Here is a 26,503-nt window from a genome sequence, read left to right as displayed (position 1 = left end):
CTGACAGCTAACCACACCCACCTCCACACACAGTTATAAAACATTTCAAAATGCACCTGCATTGTTTTGAGGCTCAGTCAAATAAAAGGCTATTTTTCCAGTCATATATTTCATCATTGAAGTTTACTTAAAAGTAATGTTAAAATATCGTCTCGATCTCGTGAACCCAATCTCGTGTATCATCTGGTCTCGTGCGCTGAGTGTAGCGTCACACCCTTATTTCAAGCTGATTGTGACCCAGTTTTATAGCAAAAAGAAAGTATCGTATGTGCCAACAGGAACCTAAAGCTTTCCTAACCGCCACCGTCCGGCTGCTCGGTACAGGCTTTTTCCAGGAAAGGGTTTAGCAGGGAGCGTGAGTTAACCAGATGCTGATGCATTTCCTCTCATGATCAATTTAGAAGACGAAGGCCTAAATAATACTCTCACTCATTGAATATTTGCTATTTGTTGTGTGAAATAACACCTCTGTACTTTAACCTGAAAGTTAATGTTCTATTTCATAAGAGTGTAATAATTTGCAGTATGTTCTAGATGCTCATATTTTTGCCAAAATATGATTATATACACACTTTGTTCACTTATGAGCCCGAGGTTACAGTTTGCACTCAGCCATTGTTGTTAAGTCCGACATTGTCACTCCTTTTTGAGGAGAGAATTAAGAATCGTCCTGATTATTGTTCTGATTTTGGAATCCTTGTGGGTGGAAGACATTCTGCCAGTGCCCATGTTTAAATTGCTATAGGCAAACAAATGGCATCTGAAGTTAGGGTGAGGAGGTTCTTCAGTTTCAGCATCAGTGTTTGACTGACACTGACAGTGGGCTTTCTGAGTAAAGGCCACCGGTTGCAGCGCTGGTTTGAATGACAGACCAGGGAGATGTTTTAGAGCACTGAGGAAATTCTTGTATCAGGAAGAGGAATTTGTGCTCAGACTGCCACCACGTGCGCGCGCGTGTGTGTGTGTGTGTGTGTGTGTGTGTGTGTGTGTGGTAAAAAGTCCAGGGCTGTGGAAAGACACAGCTCGTGTGTTTGTCCTTTTGTTTTCTAAGGTACTGCAGTATTGTAGTGGTGAGGTTGTTCATCTTGTGAAACCCAGTGCTCTCATGTCGGAGTGTTTAAAGGCTGCAGGTAAGAGGTGGAGGTGCATGCAGCAAAAAATAATTCCAGACATTTTTGAAATGGCTCACTTACTTTGTGTCTTTCTTTCATGCTTTGAAGTTTCTCCCCTTTTAACAATGTCTGTGTTGGTATGACGAATGTGTGACACCAATATGCAAATGGTTGTGGTTAATCTCAGAGTAAATTATGGCTAACCACACATACTCCATTGTTACTCAGCCAAGCAGCACGTCACATCATGCAGCCTCAGGTCCTGGCATGTCTCGCCCTCAGACTACTCCATCCGGGCTTCACTGAGGAGTTGTGAGTGTAGTGAGTTTACTCGACAGAGCTCAGGCCGAACTGAGCTGTGAGCTCACGTTTCAGTTATGCCTTTAAAGGCCGGGGTGTGGTCCGGGGGGGCTCTCTCCAGCTCTCAGGCTGCTGTTATTATACAACAGCCTGGCTCACATCCAGACCAACCCCTGCCGAGGGCCCACGGAGAGCCAGACGCAGAGTATGTGTCTCAGTTATTACATGCTGTGAACCGTGGCAGCACCTCATCACTGAAGTTCCATATCTTTGCATTCCTCTCATTCTCCGTTGATTTGTTGCCAGCTGAAGGAGCTGCAGAGAGTAGACCCATAAGTTCCCTTAAAGCCTGCTCACTTTGAGGCTGGAGCTTCTGTGGTCAGACAAAGAATTACAATAAGTAGTTTCGCTTTGGTGTTTTAGCTTGAGAATGATCAAACTAAACTTATTTGACTCTAACTAGTTTTAATTTTAGCAACTATTTTTCAAGCTGCCATTATCACATTGATATGCATCTAAATCTTAAAGAAAATGAAAAACCTTTTATGAAGGCTGTTGTATTGACTGTGGAACTGAAGTGGCAGGAATGAGTCCTAAAACCTGGAAATGAGTTTTGGTTAGATGCCTGAAATAAGGTCTGTGGTTAAAACAAACTTGAGATGTTCACGTTTTGTTCTACGACATAAAATACGTCAGTAAATATCCCACTCGGGAATTTTGAAGCTTCTACGTGTCTAAAAAAGGCGGTTGCTAACAAGTGGCTAAATGAGACACTAGAGGTTGTCGGGGACATTAAACGTCATCGTCAAAATCAAATGACAAGTTGGAAGCTTAGTGGTGGTGATGTTGAAATCATGCGACCGTGGTGTAGTCTGTTTATAGCCTTCCCTTAGCGTAAATGCAAGCACCAGCAGTAAAAAGCTAAGTGGTGTTCATTTGTGATCTTGCTTAACAAAACGTGCAAGTGTCAAACTTTTGTTTGCCACAGATCTTATTTTCTGCAATAATCCAAAATCCAATTTCAAAATCCCATTGGCTTTTCGTTGCGGGAGCCAGGGCGATGCTGACTTCTGGGTTGGCCTACAAATATGTCATCCCTGCAGCCCTGTATACAGAGGATCCAGACACTGGAATAAACTTACTCTGGTGAACTCTCAATTGAAATCATTTAGCACAAAAACAAAGGCGAAGCAGTTCTCCAGACAAACTGCCGTTAGAAACTGAGTACAATTAGCTGATAATTAGCCTGATCAGCTGCCGTCAGTAATCAATACAAACACATTATTAGACTGTAAACCATTAATCAAACCGATAACTAACCGCAGTCAACGTCAGACAACCTACAGTCATACTTTAGCAGTTGCCTAGGGTTTCTGTAGTGGTGACAAAACGTTAAAGAATATAGGCTACATACATTATTAGCAGTTTGAATTAACCGGAAGCTCCCTGCACACTCCGGGGAACATATTACGCCAAACTCCCTTTTAAGAAGTATCATATATTAACAATTCCTTATGCGTCCTCAAAAACACACAACTCTAGAAACACAAGATAAAAGGCATCATATGTTGAGTCTTCTTGTCAATTTGGCATCAATATAATACATAAACTGTATTTCCCTACTTACATACTTTCCATACTTCACATTTTGGATTGTGTCGCCTCAGCTGGCCAACAGCCTCCGTCTGGCTGCGCTGTTTCAGTGGGAGAAGGCCGTGGCAATGAGACCAACGTTTCAGAAATTAAGATTTCTCACTAAAATACGCGCTGGTTGGTGGATCATATACACTCCGAATTCAACGCTGACTCATAACTGTTCATTCTCGGTTAATTCACCGTGATCTGTGTGTGTGTGTGTGTGTGTGAGAGAGACGGTATTTGAGGAGTTTTTTCTGTCGTTACCTAATTAACTACCCGTTTGCTGCTTCCCGTTTGGTGCTGGAGAGATACAGTAGGTGCGCAGACGGTGAGAAACAGGTTTTTTGACAGCGAGGTTTCTTGTTTATTTCTATGTTTTCAACACAGATTTGTTGTTCACAGTGTAGCATTATCAGGGGAAAATATGGTGCGTCCCGTGGACGCGTCCTTTCGGACTGTATCACGTCAGAGACGCAGGACGCGTACGTAGCAGCATCACTGGCTGAGCATGTCCTTTACATACTCTGCTCTAAATGTTACTTCCTCAAGCTGCCGCTATACTGGCGCACGACAAGAGTTTATATCCTGACCAAGTTTCCATGTAACGTTTTTCGTATCCAAGACTTGGTAGCTACCAAGGGCAGGGCAAATGACATTTGCATAAAGTCCCACCTTTCTCAACTTCATATTATCAAGGGTTGCCTTGGGTCCTGAGCAGTGGTGGGCAGCACTAGGATGTGTTTGGAGCTTCAGCTTACAAAGGCTGCCATCCTGTCACTTCTCCAGTCTTTGGATCCGTTATGTGCCTGCCCAGCATTTATGAACATATGGGCTGTTCTTGACTACAAGTGCACTGACTGCACACATGTGTAGAACACATGTGCGTACACAGACACCCAGTGTAGTACAGAATCGTGAGTCCGCTTACCGCCCTGCAAACCTTGTCTGTCTCCATTTTGGATTATATCGTGGACTTAGCCCCAAACAAAACTAGATATTTGGGCAGTCATGGGTGCGACAGGTGGCACTGTACACGGACCACTGTTTGTTTGATTTAGTTAATTATTTTTTTTAGACTTTACTGCAGCACAGTTCAGTCTTTTGAAAATATGATGGTTCGAAACATGGCAGCATGTGTAACTGGTACGCTTAGTCTACATCGTGTTTGAGCAAAACATTTTCTGCTTGCATGCTTTTATTTACTAAGGCAGAGCCTCCTTTGGCTGTAAGCCGAGGAGATACTGGGCTTCATTTCAGAGGCAGCTGGCTTCAAACACGGAGTAATTTCCTGTAGGCTGGTGTGTGAGGGGCGGCTTCAGCCCAGAACGTTGTTTACTATCATGAAACGCCTGCAGCATCTGCTTAGAAAGTGCCGCTTTTTCCCCTCCCTAGCCCTTGTGTTATTGACTTTTCCTTCTTGAAAATAGAATCATCCCATTATTCCAACATCGCAGAGAGGACAAACTGCTGTAGAGATGGACAGGATAAGAGAAAGTTCTTTTTTGTGAGTGTTTGTGCTTTAAACAAGAGTGTCACATATGAACATTGTATTATGTTAGCAGGCAGTGCACCAACAGCCGTTGTCTGGTGTCTGACTCTTTTGATGTCACGACTTGCTGATTTATTTTTGTCGTGAGGCAATGTAATCCATGACAGTCCCTGACCTGACTCTGATGATTTTATTTATTTATTTTTTTTACATTTTTAAGAATTTATTAGTACAGTTCATCACTGCATTACCAACCGGGCTGCCCTGTCATCCCACAGAAAGCCACCAGGAAAACAGACAAGGTTCGGCCGGACGAGCTGGATGTGACCGTGCTGACCGACCAGGGCCTGAAGGACGAGCTGCTCAAGCACGGAGTGGACGCTGGGCCGATTGTGGGTGAGTGCTCACATCAGCAGAAACAGCAGCAGGGACGTGAGGTTAAAGACCGACGTGTCATCTGCCCTCAGCACGCAGATACAGGACTGCACTTCACACACAGAGGGATGTGGTGTGATGGCTTTGACATGGTGGCTGATAGCATGCCATGTTTAACCATTCTGGGAGTGATTACTCTGGAATGTGGTCAATTAGTTTAACATAGCGAGACACACATCATAAGTTCAGAAGTAAAAGCTGGTATTCTAATATCAGCCAAGTCTCAAATATACGAATGTATATACTTATCATATTTTTATCATAGTTGTCCTTGTTTAATATACATGAAATAGGGGAAAATGTGTAATATAGTAATAAAGCTCCGGCTCTCTGCAGTTGAGGTTAATCTGTCAGTATTGTAAAGACATATTTCCTCTTTGTCTTTGGTTGTCAGTTTGTGGCATGCATGCTTCCACAGAGGTCAAGGGCTAGTGAGCTTCCTGAGGTCTGTAGTCATTGCTGCTGTTTGTTTTTCATTAGTGCTCATATCATCACATACAGAACAATCTGTGAAAATGTAACCATGGACACTGCAGAAAGGATGTCACTTGGGGTTTGCATTGCTATGCTTGAAATATGAAAGACTTGTTTCTGGGTTAGAGATGTTAAAGCCTGGTCACTGACTAAGAATTGACTGTTGTCCAGGGTGGTTCACACTGGCTGTTGACTGACCCATCAGTTCTTTAGTTTCTAGATATTGTCACAGTTTGGTAAAAAATAAACACATCCTGCCGAACAGAGCTTCAGATGTAACTTTCTGCTGGCACTGATAGTAACTAAAATCTGTTTTGGCAGCTCATCTTGCCTTTTTAGCCACATTAACGTGTAAAAGTCTAAATGTGTGTTCTTAAAGCTATTTGTGTTGAGATAAAGTGCAAAATAAAGCACATTACAGCGTGTTTGTTTGAAATTGTATACTCAAATTTACGAGTGACATGACCAATATTCAAAAGTTAATGCTTTCAGAATTATGTGCTAATGATTGTGAGACTCAAAATAATTTTCTTATCTGCTATTCTTTTTTCTTAGGCTTATTTTCTACGTTTGAGTTCAAGTTTGATGACAGTGTAGGATTATATAGTAGAATTCCAGGTTCTCTAAACAGCCTGCCTACACCTGACAAGTTTCAGCTGCACTTTCCTCCACCCATGTAACACAACCAACACACATCCATTTTAAATAATACAGCTGTCTACGCTGGTCATGTGACAGCCTATGTGCACTTCTTTCTCTTAAGTGTGTACATGATGTATTGTGCTGTGAGTGCAGAGCAAGTGTGGCTGAACAGGTAGTGGACACACTGCCAGAGGACTGCAGCTGTTGCTGTTGTGCTGCTCACATGCTGCTCACACTGCAAGGCCAGTGTGAGGAGTTGTAACACACAGAAACACAAGGCTAATGAAACAATGGTAAATAATCATTCTGAAGTTTGAAGAGAAACCAAGAAAACACAAAATTCATTGCTCCGTTCTTTGCAGCTCAGTGTGTAAATGCTCAAATTCCACTAGATGAGCTTCAAGTGTAATTTCATTGATCCTGATTGGCAGGTTGCCATGGTAGTGACTTGTCAATCACAAGGTAGCCACGCCCTAAAGCATACCCTGCTTTATTGTCTATTTTCCTCTGAAAGGGGCCATCATTTACTAAATGAACATCATGCTGTATTGAAGAAGACTTGAAACTATCGATTGAGACCATACACCCATTAGGAAAGTGTTTACTGAGGTAATAAATTAAGTGAGAAGTAGGGTCATTTTTTCATAGACCTCCATACAATCTGACTTCTTTTTGCAACCAGTGTAGTCGCCCCCTGCTGGCCATTAGAAAGAATGCAGGTTTAAGGCACTTGGCACTTGGCTTCACTTTTCAGTCCCGGAGGTTGCAGTTTGCCTACAACATGCACTGTGATGTGTTTAGTGTGGAAATGTTTTCTCTATAAATAATCTCAGACAATACTGGAGGAACAGCACTCGTATGTATAGCAGAGACAGAAACCAAATGTCAGTCAGGCATAAATATTCCAGTTACAATGAATTTCCTTTATGGGAATAGGCAGATTTTCACTTACACATGTGTGTATTGTAAGTCACAACATCTCCACAAGAATGGATCATACTGAATTACCACCCAGCCCAAAATTAAGTTTAGTAGAAAACACAGACAAGCTAGTTCTCCATTCAGAAAAGGCTGGGCTCACCAGCATTATACCTTTTGGCCTTTGACCTCTGGTCTTTAGTCATGAATCATCACAAGCCTGTCAGGCTAGTAAACATACGAGTGCTCTGTGTAATTTGCTGATATCATGTAATGATTTGTAATTAGTTACACTGACATGTCAAGTCATCTTGTGCAGGTTTAATTGAATTTCTCCCCTCTCATCCTCCTAGCATCCACCCGTAAGCTGTATGAGAAGAAACTGCAGAAGCTGCTGGATGACGGTCCTGCACAGCCGCCGCTGCCACAGCTGGTTCTCACAGAGATACAAGTCAAACACAACGGCAACTCTGACTCGGACCTGTACAGTGACAAGGAGGATGGTAAGAACAGTGTTAAACCATTCATACTGATTTATATGTGCACAACAGTGGTAGATTAAAGGTTTATATACTAACATGTATAGGTAATATATGTAGTTACCTAAAATATGTACAGTATGTATTCACTTTCTTGGTACTTTTACTTTGAAGAGCTTTATTATAAAATGTGAAGTGTGTGTTCTGTCACTCATCCTTAAATCTTCTTGCATTGGGAAATATGATATTATGTATTGCCACAATGGTATATTGTATGTGAAATATTATTTAAGCAGTATAGTAGTGGGTTTGCATGTTGTAACTTGCTAATAAACATTTGCGTTTACATTGAAAACCACTTTCCAAAGCAAACCGTACCTTTTCAGATTAAATTAATATTAGGCAGCCACTAGTTCGAGTCCAACTTGCAGAGACTTGAAACTTGTTGCAGATAGGTAACTCACAATAATTAACAATTCATTCCCTTTATTTGTTTGATGAAACAGTGTTGTGGCTAATAGAGTAATGGACAGTGAGTCAAATTACCAATGAAAAGTCTTTCTCGTTATATTCAAGGACATTCCAACATCAGAGTTGGAAGAGTCATCTGCCGGAAATCCTTGCATTATGAGCTATGTTGTTGTTGGGACTCCACAGATGAATTCATTCATTTAGGTGATTGTTAAGGAGACTGCTTTCTCTTTTGTCCCACAATCCTGACAGCCATTGAACGCAGCATTGGCCAGTCTGACCTGTGACCCGGATGTCACCAGGTCAATAAAAAGGTCGACAATGCTTTGGTCTAACTCTTTCTCCTGGAATCTTTCACTGCGGCGGACAGCTGTGGCTGTCTCCCTCTCAGTGTGGCCTGCTCACCAGCAGACACCCACCTGGACTCTCTCCTCCTGGCATCGCCGTGTAATCTGCTCGGAGCAGAAACACGCAGCAGAACCCAAGTTTAGCGCCAACGGCTGTTGCACAAAGCCTGCCGGCTAACTTCACAAGCAAGCAAGTTAAAGAAGCAAGTTAACTCTGTAAGGACAACCACAGGCGTAGCAACCGGCTTCCTACAAGCGGACACCGCACAGCAAAAGACGCTTCCCAGCTTGGCCCGTCTACAACAGACTGACCGCCAGCTAACAGCAGCACCAAAGCCACCTCTCTTTCCCTCCCATGGACGGTAACGGAATAACTGGGCATCACGTAGTGTAACAGTGTACTTGGCTAAGCACAGGGCTGTATAGTTAATGTACTGATGTGTTTTTCTGAGGTTTTGTTGTTGTGACGTGTTTCTGTTAGGTTAATTTGGTAGCCATAAGTTGATGTGTTTATGTTGTGCTCCACACAGACAGGGTCTTTGCATGCTAACTAATTCCTTTTAACTTGGCACCGTTATCCTAAACAGACCCCACACATACACCTCTAGTTTGGCCCTTAAAAGATAACCACACATGCTGGAGAGAAACTTTAAAGATCCCACTTCACGTTTCTTTCTTTTTGACTATGTGGGTTCATGCTCGTGCACGAGAGCCATACGGCGGCAGAACAAAGAAACATACACACATTCCTTTTGGCGTGCACCCAGACCTGCGCACACACACACACACACATTCACACACCCTTTGTTCTGTAGTGTATTTAGAGTTAGTATTCATATTGTGTGTTTTTGCTTTATCTTTTTAAATAAATGCTTGTGTATAATTATAATGTTGCACAAGAGTGAGTAATTTGCCAGCCTCTGCTATGTTGAACTCCAAATGCTTCAACCTACTAGTTATCAATGGTAATTTGGTTATAGTTTTTAATTGAATTATTAATCTGAGTAGTGAAAACTGATAGTTTAGTGTATTCTATGAGAATCAATTAATTGGCAATAATTTCTCTTCTTTATGAAGAGTGGTGCCCCTGAGGACTTTATTAAAGTTATTTAGGATTATCTTTGATAATTCTGATAGCCACAATTAATTGATCACACCTACACAAGTGGGTGCCCCCCTTTTAAACATTGTAAATCACAATATTGTCAAAAACTCAATCCTAAAACACTCACAATGAGCAAACATGGATGTCTTGAAATAATTTTTTGCATTGAAAAGAAATGCACTGGCAATTCCCTGCCTGCATTATGTTACTGGCGCCAGCCCTAGGGGAAGCTGGGCGGTAGCAAGTGGCACACAGCTAGGGTTAGACTGTGTAGCCTAAAGGTGTGGTGTAGCTGTGGAGAGACGAGGAAGAGACGTGTCAGTCTTGCCACAGCTTGTTTAATTCTGACAATCATTCAATTATCTCATTCTTACAAAAATCAATTGATTAAAAAGATAAAGGACAGTAAATAAATTAACACAGATTTGGTAATAAACACCAAAATAATATCTAAATTGGCTAAAAACAATAATAGACCACAAAATAAACCATAAAGTGCAAATAAAAATACATACTTTAACATTTCTCTTTCACATCTTTACCACATACACACACACGCAGGTCGGCAACATAAAAGAAAAAGCGCCTCCGAATGGCGGAAAAACTGTCTCCCTATAGTCTGAACAGTTGGCATGGCGGCTGCCTTAAACTTGAAATGTCGTAACATTTACAATAAAAACTCTCTAAATTTGCACTACTAAGCACTTGAGCGAATTGGATCGCTTAAATAAGGCTTTAAACACATTATAGCTACACTGAACATGGCAGACTTGTGGTGAAAACAAGACGACATGAAACAGTAACAAAAACAAATACATTTTACTTTAAACTAAACTCTGACACATTTACAGTTTGTACAAAACCTTTACACAGCAATTTGAAGTGTGTTTGGGTTAATAAAATAACTTTTTAGTCATACCTGTGGAGAGACGAGGAGGATCCCCACAGTAGCGCTTAGAGCACCCTCTAGTGGTGTGGATGTACCCAAAATAAGACACATTAGAAAATACAAAAAATAAAGGGGGTGTCTGTTTCTCCATAAAACTTTAGATGTAGCCTTTTCCAACCTGCTACACTCTCCCCTGATTTAAAAGATGATTCCGGCATCTTATACTAAGTGTCTCAAGTTAGGTCACATACAGTCTTAAAGAGTCATACTACTTAGTCTGTTAATCTGAATGGTTACTTAAGTCGTAAGTCTAATATGTCCATACGGGAGTAGGGTAATAGTACACGTCAGGTTGGTAATAGGGCATTGGATGAGGAACACAGGCAAACATTGCTCCGGGCCACCATTCTCTGTAAGAGGGTTGTCCAAACTGGTTGTAAGTGAACAGTTCTCTTGGCCTGATTGTTCTGGATGATCTGCAAACTGTTTCCCCATGTGTGTTTGTGTCGGACACAGTATTTGGCGGCTGTTCTGTTTCCAAATCATCACTGTCCATAGTTTCAGTTTCAGTGACATTGTCCATTTCCGGTATTTCCGCAGCTGGAACGGTAAGAAAAGGCGCTGGCCTTGGTGCTGAATCCGGTTCGACAGCTGGGATTGACACATTCGGTGTTTGTACCTCAACTTGGGAAGGAGCACTTTGTTGTGGCACTCGAACTGGTTGAGTACTCTGTCTTTCTGGTTGGAATGCAGGTGCTGCGGCTCTGAGTCCAAGATGTGGTTGAGGTGTAGTATCACTTTGACATAAAGGCACACGATGCCAGTTGTATGTGTAGTCCTCTTCCTCATCTGACTGTTCAGATTCAGTAGCATCCTGAATTTGTCTTTGTTCTTTTCTTTGTTTTTGTCTTGTCTGGATTTCCTTTTGACATTGTTCTTGTTCAAGTGGTAAGTCATTGACTAGCAATAGGAGATTTCGGTGTAGAATTCTTAGATTTCGGTCTCCTGACTCAGCTTGAACTTTGTATACAGGTTTATCTCCAATCTTTTCAATAACTCTGTGGATACACCTTTCCCAGTAAGCTCTTAGTTTTCCAGGTCCTCCTCGTTCCGAGAGATTCCTGACAAGTACTCGATCTCCAGGTTGTAAAGAGATACCTTTTGCATTTTTGTCATAGTACTTTTTCCCTTTAGCAGAGCTTTTCTGGCTGTTTTCTGAGGCAATCTTATATGCTTCTTGCATGCGACACGCCCATTTTTCAGCATACACTTTGCTTGTTTTACAGTCACTTTCAGGTTTGATGTCAAAAAGCAGATCTACAGGTAGTCTAGGCATTCTACCATACAGGAGAAACGGCGAGTACCTGGTTGCTTCATGTCTTGTACAATTGTACGCATGAAGAATGTGAGGCAAGTGATCTTTCCACTGCGTTTTCTTTTCTAACTGCAGGGTGCGCAACATTTGAAGGAGTGTTCGGTTTAGACGCTCAACAGGATTCCCCTGTGGATGATAGGGGGTAGTTCGAGAGTGAGCTATTCCTGCAAGTTGTTGGAGTCTTTGGAATAGGCTATTTTCGAACTCCCGGCCCTGATCATGGTGGAGTTTTTCAGGGTACCCGAACCTAGGGATAAAGTCGCGGAAAATTTTCTCAGCTGCAGTTTTGCCGGACTTATTTTTAGTTGGATAAGCTTGTGCAAAATGCATGAAGTGGTCTACCAGGACTAATATATACTCATAACTGCCTTTACTCGGTTCAAGGTGGAGGTAGTCAACTGATACAAGTTCGAATGGGGCACTTGTTGTGATTGAACCCATTGGAGCTTTGTCTGGAACACAGGGACGTTTTTGTTTTAGACACGTGCATTGGCGAATGACATAATCCTCTATGTCGTGCTGCATGAATGGCCAATAAAAGCGTTCTCTTACTAAGTGAATGACTATCTGCGCCTACATGACCCATATCATCATGCAAATGTCTCAAAACAGTCTTTTTCAGTTTGTCTGGTAGGACTAACTGTTGTCTCTTTCCAGTATATCTGTACAGCAGTCCTTTTTCAAGTTTTAGTTTGTTCCATTCATGTACTAGTCTCCTTGTTTCACGTGTCATTTGTCTCTTATCTTTGTCATTTGGATTCCATCCTCTTTTTTTCAACTGAATCACTTCACAGATTGACTTGTCCTCTTTTTCAGCAGCTCGAAGATCTTCAGGTGAGATTACAGGAGTACCATCGGGGGTTGTGTCATTGACATTTGAGTTTAACTGTAAAGCGGCAACCCAGGACAATTCACTGTCTCTCACAGCTTTGTCACCTTGCCAAATGGCAGAAATGACTTCAGGTGGCATTGTCTCTGTGTACTCTGGCAAGTGATCTGGCAGTTTAACTGGATATCTGGACAGTGTGTCAGCATCAGCATTTGATTTGCCAGGGCGATACTTGATGGTAAAATGAAAATCCGCTAGCTCACCCACCCAGCGATGCCCAACTGCATTTAACTTGGCCGTGCTCAAAACATATGTGAGGGGATTATTGTCTGTGAATACTGTAAAAGTGGGAGCGTAATAAAGGTAATCCCTGAATTTGTCACAGATCGCCCACTTCAGCGCAAGAAACTCAAGCTTGCCAGAATGAAGGTGATAGTTTTTTTCAGCAGGCGTGAGTGTCCTGGAATCATATGCAATGACACGCAGTTTGTTGTTCTGTTGTTGATAAAGTACGGCCCCTAGTCCTTCATTAGAAGCGTCTGTATGGAGGACGAAAGGTAAGTCAAAGTCTAGGTATGCTAAAATGGGTGGACTAGTTATCATGTCTACAAAATGTGAAACAACTGCACTCTGTTTTTGAGTCCAGTTAACAGGAGTTTTGGATGGAAGCTGACCAATACTGGTTCTCTTGGACTTGTTAGGTGGACTTTTAGTGGGTCTGTTCTCTACCTCACTAGGACTCTCAACAAGTTAAAATAGTGGTCTCGCTAACTTAGAAAAGTCCTGAATGAATGTCCGGTAGTAACCTAAGAAGCCAAGGAGAGCTCTAACTTCTCCAACATTCTTTGGTTCTCTGTCTCTGAGTTGGTTAACTGCTTCTAGGTCTTTGGGGTCTATCTGGACACCTTCACTAGTCACAAGACGACCTACATATCTGATTTGGCGTTTAAAAAGTTCACACTTGTTATGGTGTAACTTTACACCATGTTCTCTGACTCTGTGTAGAACACGTCTGAAGTCATTTACATGGTCAGTGAAAGTCTTAGAATAACATAACACGTCATCTAAGTAAGGGGAACAACACTCATCCCTTAAACTTTCAAGAACCCCTTCCATGCATCTTTGAAAGGCCGCTGGGGCGTTGGTGAGGCCAAATGGGAGGTGGTTCCACTCATATAACCCCCAAAGTGTGTGCTAAAGGCGGTTAGGTGTCTAGAGTTCTCTTCCACAAAGCCTTGGTGGTAGGCACTACCTTGGTCTAGTATTGAAAACCCTGAGTAGCCCCCCAGGTTATCCAGCAGGTCTTGAATGCGTGGGAGTGGATGACGATCAGGGATAGTTTGCAATTTAACCCCCGAAAATCAACACACAAGCGAAGTGACATGTCCTTTTTCCGCACACAGACCACTGGCGAGGAATAGGGAAATGTGGATTTCCTAATCCAGCCATGGTCAAGCAGCTTTTGAACATAGTCTTTCACTTCCTTGTACAAGGGTTTTGGAATGGAGTTGTAGGATGTTTGGACAGGCACATTGTCTGTGAGATTGATTTTGAGTTGCAAGCTCGGAATACAGCCAATGTCTGAGTCACATTTAGCAAAAACATCAGACTCCTCAAACAGCATGTCCTTTACAGTCTTTTGCTCATCCTCGTTCAAATGTGACAAATCAACAGGTGGATGCCATTTTTCACTTTTCACTAGAGTGTCCTTTGTTGTTTGGCATTTGTCACTGGTTTTCTGCATAGAACTGAGATTGACAGAAAATGTGTTTACATTGGTTTGTTGGTCTGAGTTTGAACTGTCTGAAACACAGTTTACAGGTCTTACTTCAATTACTTCTTCTAATGTTCCCAAAACAGTTCTTTTTGGAAGGTAGATGTCATGTTTAGTGACGTTCTGGATAGAGATTTTTACAGTTTTTGTTAAACCACTAGGAACATCTACTAATGCAGGAAACAACTCTAGACCATCTGGACAGTTGTCTTGAAAACTGGGCTGAAATAACTTTGCACCTCCAGCTGGCCACTCTCTGACTCTACACCTGATTTCACATATTTGACCAACGGGCAACGTTACACCCTTTTTAACAGTTTTGACTGTGCATTCAATGCAGTTATCAGCTGGGGTAAAAACTTCAAGTGCCGACACTAAAGCCTCAACTGTACTCTCATTTACATTTAGAGCCTCTTTGAGTAGATCGGTAATATTGGTATCTGTCTCTTTGTGGGCTTTAATCACTTCAGCAATAACATTACTGCCTAAGATAGGATGATTAAGACAGTTCTGGGTGACTATAACTGGAACTTGAATAGTTACATGTCCATTGTTATTACTTTTGTTATTCCTCAAAAGGAACATCACTGCCATTTGCAGCAGAGATTTCAAAAGGTTGGTCTGAAAAGAGGGACGTGAGTGGTTGGATTGGAACAGTGGGTAATGTCTTTTGCATCCATGTTTTTTCAACCATTGTCACTTGAGCACCTGAATCAAGTAGCATTTGAAGTGGAGCACCATTGAGAGAACATGAAACCATACATCTTTTACCAATGATGTGAGCCAGTCTTTTCTTTGGCAGTGGTGATGAGCGAGTTGACTGTGATTTTGGACCTTTGCTGTTAGAGACTGGGGGCGTTAGGGTTGTCTCGGTCAATGGCTGCCCCTCTCCTGTGACCGTGTCGTGTTTCCCGACAATTTTTGCTGAAGACACCCTATAGCCCGGTGTCCTGTTTGACCACACACAAAACAATGATGATATGGGGTTATGTTTTGTTGTACACACGATTTACATCTGCCCCGTGTTCCACCTTGTACATGTGGGTTGTGTCTCTGAGGGCTAGAGTCGACAAGTTTGGGGTTGTCAAGTGGTCTGGTCATTTGGGCTAGATGTTTAGTCAGTGAGGACACTTGTGCCGTTAGTTCTCTAATAGCATCATGTTGGGTTTGTCTCTCTTTGTCAACTTTATTGTCTTTAGTCTTGTCACCACTGTCAAGTGTAGCAACAGTCACTGTTTTGGTCTTAACAGTTGTACCCAGTCTTTCTGCCTCTTCACTTGTCGATTTAGTGATTTGTTCTAATAAGAGGTCATCACTAACTTGCATGTCATTAAGGAAGGGTTTTAAGTCATGCCTCACATAGTCATTTTTCTGATTTAGCCCCTGATAGAGAGTATGGAGAAAAGTACCTTGTACAAGTTTAACATAAGTAAAACCAGTACCAGCTTGTTGTGACTCAAAAAACACATTGTTTCAAAACCATTACTCTGTACAAGAACTGTTGTGGACTCTCCTTGTCAGACTGTTTAGTATTACTTAACTCTTGAAAGAGGTCTGTACTGTTTTTGTCACGAATGTGGGAGCGAAGAAACTTCTTAAGCTCATCAACATTCAAATCACCTTTGTTGAGTAACATATCTTTGAATGTTCCAGGTTTTGTGATTTTAAGCACACTTCTGATAACTTCTGATTCAGAAAACCCTTCAAGTAAACCTTCATCGATTTGCTTACACAGGTTACCATAAGAAACATCTGAACCAGTATCTGAAATCTGTCCACCATGTTGTTTAAACTCTCTACGTGGGAGCAGACTTGCAACATCACTGATACTCAATACCTGATTTCTTAAACTGGATGATGGACTAGCCTCACTCAGAGGAGGGCCAACATTTCTGCTGGTTGGGCCTGAAGCAGCAAAACTTGTTGGTGGTGTGCTAATGTCTCTGTCTTGTCCAGGAAAGTGGTTGTGGGGTGAGGAGTGGAGATTGTTGAGGTGATGACGGAGTGACGTTTTCTCCTGGAGTAGTGGAAGGAAAGGTGTTGGGGTGAACCGGTGCTGGAGCAGAAACGGTGGTCTGGTCTTCCCTCTGGATGTGAGCAGGACCCTCGCCTCCAGGACCTGTTGCAGCTGTAGATCTCAGTAGGTCGACGATCAGGTCATCTAGGAGGAGCAGTTGTGACATGCCTTCATCCTCTAGTGACTTGAGCTTGTCACCTCTCAGGTAGTCAACAATCAGCTCATACAAGTCAGTGTCACTCAACACATCAATACTGGCTGTGATGTTGCCGTTATCGATGGATTGGGTGATGGCTTGTAGCTGGCTGGTGTTCAAACTGGAAAGTTGTCTCTGGATCTTAACGATCAGCGCCCGCCGTGGTGCATTAGTCGCCATGACGTCTTGATGGTGGTGGATACTCTCTGGATGACACACGTAGAAGGAGCCTTCCCTGAAGTTCCGGTCACATCAACAACACAGGGCACTCTTCACCAGGCAGTTGCTTAGTTTACATCCCAGACGAGCCTCCAATTGTTACCGGCGCCAGCCCTAGGGGAAGCTGGGCGGTAGCAAGTGGCTCACAGCTAGGGTTAGACTGTGTAGCCTAAAGGTGTGGTGTAGCTGTGGAGAGACGAGGAGGAGATGTGTTAGTCTTGTCACAGCTTGTTTAATTCTGAAGCGGCACCTGTGCGTCGTCCCTCTAATCCCCACAGTAGCGCTTAGAGCACCCTCTAGTGGTGTGGATGTACCCAAAATAACCTGCTACAATTACAGTGAGACCCTAGGTGGGTTTCCATCCACATGTTTTTATGCGCAAACTGAAAACGCACACTAAAAAACATGAGCGAAAACGGAGTCAGAAAAATCTCGAAATACTGCCAAAAAGTTTTAACACTTGGCTGAGGTGGAAAAGTTTGTGAATTGATAAAATCAAATTGTAACAAGGTGCAGTGGAAACAGCCTCAGCGAATACATCATGACGTACATGAAGCATGTGACTTAAACGTCCACAAAGCTTCCGCTCCCTGAAGAGACGAAAAATAGTGGCAGATGAGGAGACTGGAACCTTCCTCAAATTAATACATGAAACAAACACAAATGTTATATTTCCATCATGTTTATACTTTCGTTTTTACGTTTTTCACCGTTTGAGGTTTGACTGGCGCGCTTTTAATTGCGTCATCTTGTTGCCCCTCCTGCAGTGGTTAATGGCACCCGAATGAAAAATTAGCGGCACCAACTCCTAATATTATAATAACCGTAGAAGATGGAGAAGCGCATTAATTTGCATTTTCTTGCTTCGGTTAAAATGTACGTTTAGTTTGGATGGGAACCTAGCTAATGTATCTTTGACAGCAAAGATGTAAGTTAATGATTTGTTGAGCAAGTTCACTGTTAAAGTTCACTGTACTGAAATTAACGGAAGTTAATGGCTGCCTATAGGGTAAGAAATTGAAATGAAAACCTGTGCTGTGCCCTGGAAAATGATTGGCAGTAATGTAAAGTAACAGTTTGTTCTTCATAATCTAACATGTGTTAAACCAACCTGTATGCCCCTCAAGTAACACTGTGTGACTGTACTGTGTGTGTGTGTGTGTGTGTGTGTGTGTGTGTGTGTGTGACAGCAGCACCAGAGCCTGTGGCAGAACCTGAACCAGCTCCAGTGGTGGAGAGACCGCTGAGGAGCCTAGGGAAGACCCCCGTCACCACCCGAACCCGCAGCAGCCAGCACCACACGGTAAGAAACAGCTTTTCAACAAGCCAGCTTCAGGCTTATTCCTAAACTTGATTTACTCAGTGTGAAAAAGGCAGCACGTCAGTCTATACACCTTTACATGGGCTGTCCCTGCATTACCTGCGGACCTTTTTGAATGGAGGTGACTTGGAGCCACTTGATAGAAATGTTCCTGGTTTCTCCTGTACACTATCTGTTGTCATAGTGGCCATACTGTTAGTTCGTTTCTGCTGCTGTTGTAGTGTCTGAGCTGATGAAATGTGTTGATACAGATCTGTCTGAAGGGTGTTTAGCTGACAACAAACAGCAGTCATCCTGTTTTCACTCTATGGTAGCAGTAGTGTGGATGTTGACAGTGTGTCATTGCAGTGCTTGGCTAACTATAAACCTGAATGATAGAGGAGCTGTATATTTCCTGGTGAAGTTACAGGTTTGTAATGCCGGTGCTTGAAAGCACATTATAATGTTTCTATTCTGAACCACCTGCAATATGCCACCTTTTTTGATAGTTTTCTGTACTACAGTAATCAATGTTGAGATCCACTGGAGGATTGGATATGCCAATATCTGTGGCAGGCCATTATTAGTTGATTATATCTCTGATAGCAACTCATTAAAAGAAAGGTAGCAACCACACAGTAACTATGCACCCTCCCCACGAACACAGTCGGCTATTATGGTACAAGAAACCCTGTTTTTGTCTGTAGTCTATAATTTATGAAACGTGGTCTGGATTGATAATGCTCATAATCTATTATTTCTTGGTGAGCTCCTTTCTGGTCAGAGCAGATAAAGCTTCAGTAAAGTGCTGCATGACCTGTCAGTCACCAGAATTTGATCTCCCTATGTAGGTCCGTGTAGAGCTGATGATGCAGGATGACCGTCACCACAGCTGTCCAATGAATGAGCTATCTGTTAGTCCATATGACTTTAATCCAACCAAACCAAGAACTGTAAACAGAGAGAGCCGAAGTGAAACTGGAACTTTGGGGTTCTGTTCCAAATCCCATTGACATTTGTAACATCGCTAAGCCATAGCCTTTCTCCACAGTATGCCGTGTAGCTCTCTTCATATGTCTAGATGAGGACGCTAGTTTATTGAAAAACAACCTAATGTCATTGTTTATTTAATAGTTGTGGGTTTTAGCAGCCTTTAACAAACACCATTTCCCATAAGCCCTAGATGGCTCTACGATGGCGAGTCCATGGGCGAGTGGCGGGACCATGGTTAGCTCAGACATGTCTACTCTGTAATAACAGCTGGACAGAGAAAAAAAATGTCTTTTTTAGACCTTGACAATACAGCTACACATTTTGAAAAATGATTTTAGAACAGCGTTGGAGAATTTGATAGATAAAGACGAAACCAAGTTCCTCCTAGATTTTTCATGGGAGCTGTTTTTTTCTGTGCTCACAAAGTAATTGTTGTTTAACTTTGTTAAAATGATGACAATTTGTAATAAAAAAAAAGCTGGACTGTGTGTAACTAACCAGATGAGTTTCCTGCGACTCTGTGTTTTGGATGAAGAAATATATTAACACACATTTTGAATGGCCCCAGACAACTTCTGTAATTATATCATATAATCATAATAAAACACAAATACCAACATATTGTGACCAGTCACCATGACTATAACAGTAACATCGGCTCATATTTTAAATAGAGAGAATCTGATTTCCTGCTCAGTGTTTGTTGTCATTGCTAGCATAGCCATTATACCACAGTTAGTCTGAAGGCACATTATTATAGGAAGAAGGACATTCTGTGAGTGTTTAAAGGAGGAGCACACAGTTGGTCCCTGACTTGAGCGGCAGTATCACCCTGCTTGGTTTCCACTTTATTAACCACATTCCTACACTGCACATTCTGTTATTACAAAAGACAACCAAGAAAGCTTGTTTAACATTACCAGCTGCCGATGGCATGGAATCACTTGTGCCAAATTTTGCAAAGACAGCCAGTTAATTTTAGCATCTCAAGCTGTTTTTCCACTGTCCACCTTCACGAGGCTGAGCTGCTGTACAGAAGTTGGTGTGCAGTGTGTACTGAAGCAGGTAGGATGGGAGAACCAGCAGCTGGGGTTGATTATACAGTTTCCTGTGACACTGGCAAAGGAAGCGGTTTTTCATTTTATTGGAGTGCTGTCACACCCAGCTCAGTGTGAGCCGGGAGGTTTAGCGTATCAGTGCTGCTTGCTGCATGTCAGACTCGAAGCACGAAGCGGATTAGCTGCTGCCATGCACATGCTGGACTCATCAGACTCCTTCACACACTGACGTTTCTCTTCATTGCTTCAGTCCTGATATCTGTTCCTTATCTGAATCTGTTCTCTCTTCTTTTTCTTCTGATATTTGGCGTCTGCGTTTCCATATAGTTATTGTAATCATAAACCCTTCACCCTTTCCTTTTTATTTTGTACAGTAGATATTCACGATAGTCCAAAGTGTTATCAAATCCTGTGTTTGAATAGCCTCTTTTGGGAAATAGCAGTGTGAACTCATCTCCCACGTGTGAGGGGTGTAATCCAGCAGTGTGTTGCTGGCCTCTGAATGTGATTGTGAGCAGCTCCTCCTGCTGTTCAGACTGTGAACGTGCACCTGTTGAGCCGAGGGGCTGCCAACACTTGCATGCGTGTGTTTTAGGTGTTTTTCCAGTTCTTTCTTGCTATGAACTTTCCAGTAAAAGTAATGGTGGTATTCTGTGTATTATAGGTAGATGATGTGTTCTAATGTTCTCATTGATGTAATCACATTAAGTGAAGGAAATGAATTGAGTTTAACATGTGGCCTTTGCTGTGGCAAGCAGTTCAGTGTTCCTCTCCTGCTGTAAAATAAATAGTGTTGTGTGCATTTTAACTAAATTTTATTTCCTGTCCTTAAATTAATTTAAAGTTTGCTTCCACCAGCTCACTTTTCCTTTCCTTTCTTGCTCTTGGTATGTACACATTGCAAACATGGTTGGATACTTTATCAGGGCTAGTTTTCCTCACTTCAGAAGATTTTGGTGCATTGGTTGTAGACCTATATATGCTGTATATTACTAAATACGTGAAGTCATCTGTGGTATATTCTGCTGCTAGTTGTTATCTTACAATTCTTGGTTGTATATTGCAGTTCTTTATTTGTAGTATATTGTAGTGTTGCTGCATTGTAGTTCTTGACCCCATACTGTATTTCTGTTTTTCTACATTGTAATCTTCTCCTGGTACTTATGTCTACTCTACATTCACCCATTGGATGTCTGTCCATCCTGGAAGAGGGGGAAGAGGGATCCCTACTCTTTTGCCTCTCCTTATCCTTGTCTAAATCAAACCTCTATGGATAGAGGTTGTCATATGTTGCACAGATTGCAAAGCCCCCCTGAGACAAAGTTTTTCAGCTATATACATAGAATTGACTTGCCATACATTTTATACACTATTACCCTTTCTCCTCCGATTTGGAATTTTTGTCCTCCTGTACACCTGGTTCACACCTGTGCTGCTCTGATGCAGCTCATTCTCTTCAGCATCTTCATATGTTCTTCCATGTCTGCTCCAACTTAGGGATGGGCGATATGGCTGGTAAATATCTCGATATTTTTAGGCTATGCTGCGATGTACGATATATATCTCGATATGCACATTTTCTCTAAAATAACATAGTGTACATTCTCAAATAGTGCAAACATATAATGATCTTGTGGAATATGATGCATTGCTTCAGATTAAACTACCCAACAGTATATCAAGTAGTTAAAATTAGCTGTGACGTGATGCGGTAAGCGTATTGTCTTATTTCCGGTCACTGGTGTTTGTGTTTTACTAGTAGCGTATTTTTGCTGCTCTAGCTCATCACAGTTAATTTTGTTTGATTCTTCATTATAGTGACTAACTATCTGCTATACATTTAAACGTACACTAGTTCTGCTCAAGCACTCAGAGTGCTCTCCTTCTTTCTCGCTAATCCCACAGTTTACACGCTATTCATTTTTACTAGCTACCGTTCTTTAGCTTAGCAGCTAGCAATGGCTTCTTTCTCTCCCTCTCACTCTCCTGCTCTCTCTTGCTCAGTGTATCAAATGTTTAGCTATTCCTCTGCCACCTTTAGTGATAATGGTACATGTAATAAATGTACCTGCAAATTAAAGCAAACATCACGAAAACTTGTAAAGAAATGGCGTTCCAACAACCTGGAAGAATCTCGTTTAGTCTGGCAAGATAGTCTTAAATAGGAAGGCCCTCGGTAATGCCAGAGCAGCTTACTACTAATCATTAATAGAGGAAAATAAAAACAACCCCAGGTTTCTTTTCAGCACTGTAGCCAGGCTGATAGCAAGTCATAGCTCTACTGAACCCTGTATTCCTATAGCCCTCAGTAGTAACGACTTCATGAGCTTCTTTAATGACAAAATTTTAGCTATTAGAGAAAAAATTCATCAAATCCTGCCATCAACCGGTACTGATTTATCTTCAAACACAGGAACCTTAGAAACAACTGTAAAACCTGATATATATTTAAAGTGCTTTTCTCCTATCAATCTTCCTCAACTAAGTTTGACGATTAATTCATCTAAGCCATCAACCTGTCTCTTAGACCCCATTCCAACTAGGCTGCTTAAAGATGTTTTACCCTTAGTTAGCACTTTGTTACTGGATATGATCAATCTGTCTTTATTAACAGGCTATGTACCACAATCCTTTAAAGTAGCTGTAATTAAACTGCTTCTTAAAAAGCCCACTCTTGATCCAGGGGGTTTAGCCAACTATAGACCTATATCTAACCTTCCCTTTCTCTCTAAGATCCTTGAGAAAGCAGTCGCCAATCAGTTGTGACTTTCTACATAAAAATAGTTTGTTTATTTTCAGTCAGGATTTAGAGTACATCATAGCACAGAGACAGCACTGGTGAAAATTACAAATGACCTTTTAATTGCATCAGACAATGGACTTGTCTCTTTACTTGTCTTGTTAGATCTTAGTGATGCGTTCAACACCATTGACCATCACATCCTATTACATGGAACATGTAATTGACATTACAGGAACCACACTAAGCTAGTTTAAATCCTACCTATCATACCATGTTAATGGTGAGTCCTCTGTGCACGCCAAAGTCATGGCGTTCCAAAAGGTTCTTTGTTTTGACCGATGCTATTCACCTTATGTATATATATATATATATATATATATATATATATATATATATATATTATATATATATATATATATATATATATATATATATATATATATATATATATGCTTCCTCTAGGCATAATTATTAGGAAACACTCCATAAACTTTCTTTGTTATGCGGATGATACCCAATGATATCTATCGATCAAGCCAGATGAAACTAACCAGTTAGCTAAACTTCAAGTATGCCTTAAGGACATAAAAACCTGGATGACCTGCAATTTTCTGACGTTAAACTCAGGATTTATCCTTTAACGCCCACATGAAACAAACTTCAAGGACTGCCTTCTTTCACCTACGCAACATTACAAAAATCAGGCACATCCTGAATCAAAATGATGCCGAAATTCCTTATTATCAGGCTGCCTGAATAAGTCCCTTAAGACTCTCCAGTTGATCCAGAATGCTGCGGCACGTGTACTGACAAGAACTAGGAAAAGAGATCATATTTCTCCAATATTAGCCTCTCTGCACTGGCTCCCTGTAAAATCCAGAATAGAATTTAAAATCGTTCTCCTCATCTACAAAGCTCTTAATGGTCAGGCACCATCGTCAAGCTCCTCTCCTGTGGAATCACATCCCAATGTGGGTTCGGGAGGCAGACACCATCTCTACTTGTAAGCGTAGATAAAGTTTATAGTTAGGGCTGGCTCGGGTAAACCCTGAACCATCCCTTAGTTATGCTGCTATAGGCCTAGACTGCCAGGAGACTTCCCATGATGCACCTCTCTCCTTCTCTCCCTCTCCATCTGTATGCATTTTTACCCCATTGCTGCATGTTACTAACTCGACATCTTCTCTCTCCTGTAGTTTTGTGCTTTCTCGTCTCTCTCCTCTCTCCTTCTGTTGTTTTCAGCAGGTATTTCTACCTCCGGAGCTGCAGAGACTGGATCTGTGGTTGTGGGCCACCTGCTGTCCCCATGTTTCCTGCTCGACAACTGCTACTACAGTTGTTGTTGTTGTTATTGGCTCTTTTACTAATACTGTCATTATTATTCCAATAGCTGTTATTCCTATTATTATTAATGTATTAATATTAATGTTACCACTACCATTACATTACTATTTTAAAAATTCTAGGTGGTATTTGCATTCTCTCTCTCTCTCTCTCTCTCTCTCTCTCTCTCTCTCTCTCTCTCTCTCTCTCTCTCTCTCTCTCTCTCGAAACCCAACATGGCCCACTGCCTCTTAAAGGAAGTTTTTCTTTGCCGCTGTCACCAAATGCTTGCTCATGGTGGGATTTGTTGGGTCTCTGTAAATAATATTATAAAGAGTACGGTCTAGACCTGCTCTATAGGAAGTGCAATGAGATAACTTCTGTTATGAATTGGCTCTATATAAATAAAATTGAACAGTAAGGTTTAAAATGCAGAACTTTTACTTGTAGTGGCGTATTTTCTAAGTGGGGTTGGTATTAGTACTTTTGCTTATGTAACGGACCTGAATTCTTCCTCCACCTCTGGTTAGCACATCCATATTCTAACTGCACCTGTGTGTTGCTGGCCGAGCCTTCTCCTTTAAGGAAGGTGGCCTTGTGGGTAACCTTTGTGTGTGTGACCGTCCAGAGGGTTTGTTTAAAAAAAAAAAGTCTGTAGAAAAGCTCAGGTTGCAGTCAAGTTATAATAGTTACTGGTGTGTGTTGTTTGCTGCCACAGAAAATACAGTCCCTGTTCATGTAACGTTGCTATGGCGTCTTCTACTCTTCACAGCAGAGTTGGTCCAGACTGTAAACAGCTAGCTAGTTAATAGCTACGAGTCGAGACTAAAGTAAATTAAAATAGCCTAAAACTGGAGGTCTCCCAAATACGTTTCAGAGCTGGAAGCCGTGGGTAGAGTAATCAGAGTGATCAGATGATTGCGTTTTCTTGTGATTTTATTTATTTATTTTTGCCACAGCCAAAAAGTCACAATGACTCGTAGCTGCTAACTAGCTAGCTTTTCTCACTCTGAATCAATTCTGCTGTGAAGAGCCGTAGTAACGTAACATAAACAGGGACTTTATATTTCTTTTCTGTGCTAGCAAATACAACACACAGCCTTTCACTAACTATTATACTGCAACCTGAGCTTATCTACACACTTTGTGGCTGACTCAAGTAAAGTAACTACCTGTCAGCGGCGACCAGCGGAAACACTGAAAACTCAAATATGACGATATGGTCATCAGCTATATCGCACATTAATTGATATTCGAATATATTCGATATATCGCCCAGCCCTACTCCAGCTGCTTGAAATATTTCCTTATTTATATTTGCAAGATAGAAAACAAAATGACCATTAAATATGTCTTTATACATTCAAATATGAGATACTCTGGCACTGCAGGCAGCTTTGCGATTAAATTAACAACGATGCTTTTAAGTAGGGCTGTAGCTAACGATTATTGTCATTATCGATTCATCTGTTGATGAATTGGAGAAACTCAAAACATGAAGCTGTGGGCAGATAAATGTACCCTCTAGCTCTTCTAGCCTTTTCAGATGTCTAGCAAAAGTACAAAACTCCATCACACCAAACATATCAGCAACAGAGAATGTTTTTTTGTGCCTTAGTTACAGCGCTCGAAATTAAGGATGTCCCGTTATCCCAGGGACAATAAAAAAAATTTAAAAAAAGCACCTGGGACACAAAAATATGATGTCTGGGACAGTAGAGAAACTTATTATTACAAATGAAATTATGTTTATGCGTCATGGAATATATATCATTTTAATTGTTGGATGTTCAAAATCGAAAAATGTGATGTGGCCCCGGCACGAGCTCTACGCTATGTCACACGCTCGCGTACACACACACACACACACACACACACACAAAATCAATCATAGAGAGACCAGTGTTCAGTAGGTGGTAGGCATGTGGGACACGTTTGAGCTTTTCTCTCGCTCTCTCTCCCGATCTCTGGATTAGGGTGTTCCTGTAGCTTGTAAATATTCAAATAGTTCGTTTGATTTTCTCCCTCCCTTTTGTAAATTAATTATTTATTTTTTTTCTTACTTAAAATATATGATGTCCCAGCAGTGAGTTTGGCTAAATAATAATGTTCAAAGTGTGTGTATGTAAATTTCCATCAGTGTATACCAATCAGAAACAGGTTTGCATTTTCAGTGATACATTTATTTATCAAACAGTTAGAAATAAACAAAAAAATAACTTCAATTTGGGATAATGGTTGTTAAGTCGGGGACACTTGAAAGTAGAATTCGGGACAGTTGTGGGACACTGAGGAAAAAAGTTAATTTCAATACCTGCCTTAGTTATCTGATAACGGATAACAGATGCAGCCTAGATGTGATATCAAAAATCATCAT

The 26,503-nt window shown here is 41.4% G+C and overlaps 1 protein-coding gene across 6 annotated transcripts in view; it reads left to right on the top strand.

Moving 5' to 3' along the window:
* tmpoa (thymopoietin a) overlaps window positions 1-26,503 on the top strand; it is a 41,586-nt gene that overhangs the window by 6,035 nt on the left and 9,048 nt on the right. For 3 of the 6 annotated variants that reach the window (XM_044185979.1, XM_044185981.1, XM_044185983.1), the window contains exons 2-4: window positions 4,818-4,935; window positions 7,362-7,511; window positions 17,903-18,012. In XM_044185979.1, coding sequence (XP_044041914.1) covers window positions 4,818-4,935; window positions 7,362-7,511; window positions 17,903-18,012 — 378 coding nt within the window. Of the gene's footprint in view, window positions 1-4,817; window positions 4,936-7,361; window positions 7,512-17,899; window positions 18,013-26,503 lie in introns of all 6 variants that reach the window. The other 3 variants (XM_044185977.1, XM_044185980.1, XM_044185982.1) reach the window with 1 other exon arrangement.

The sequence above is a fragment of the Siniperca chuatsi genome, linkage group LG23, assembly GCF_020085105.1.
Source record: "Siniperca chuatsi isolate FFG_IHB_CAS linkage group LG23, ASM2008510v1, whole genome shotgun sequence".
Lineage (NCBI taxonomy): Eukaryota > Metazoa > Chordata > Actinopteri > Centrarchiformes > Sinipercidae > Siniperca > Siniperca chuatsi.
Note: the sequence above shows the minus strand (reverse complement) of the source record. Positions and strands in the feature narration are given on the sequence as shown.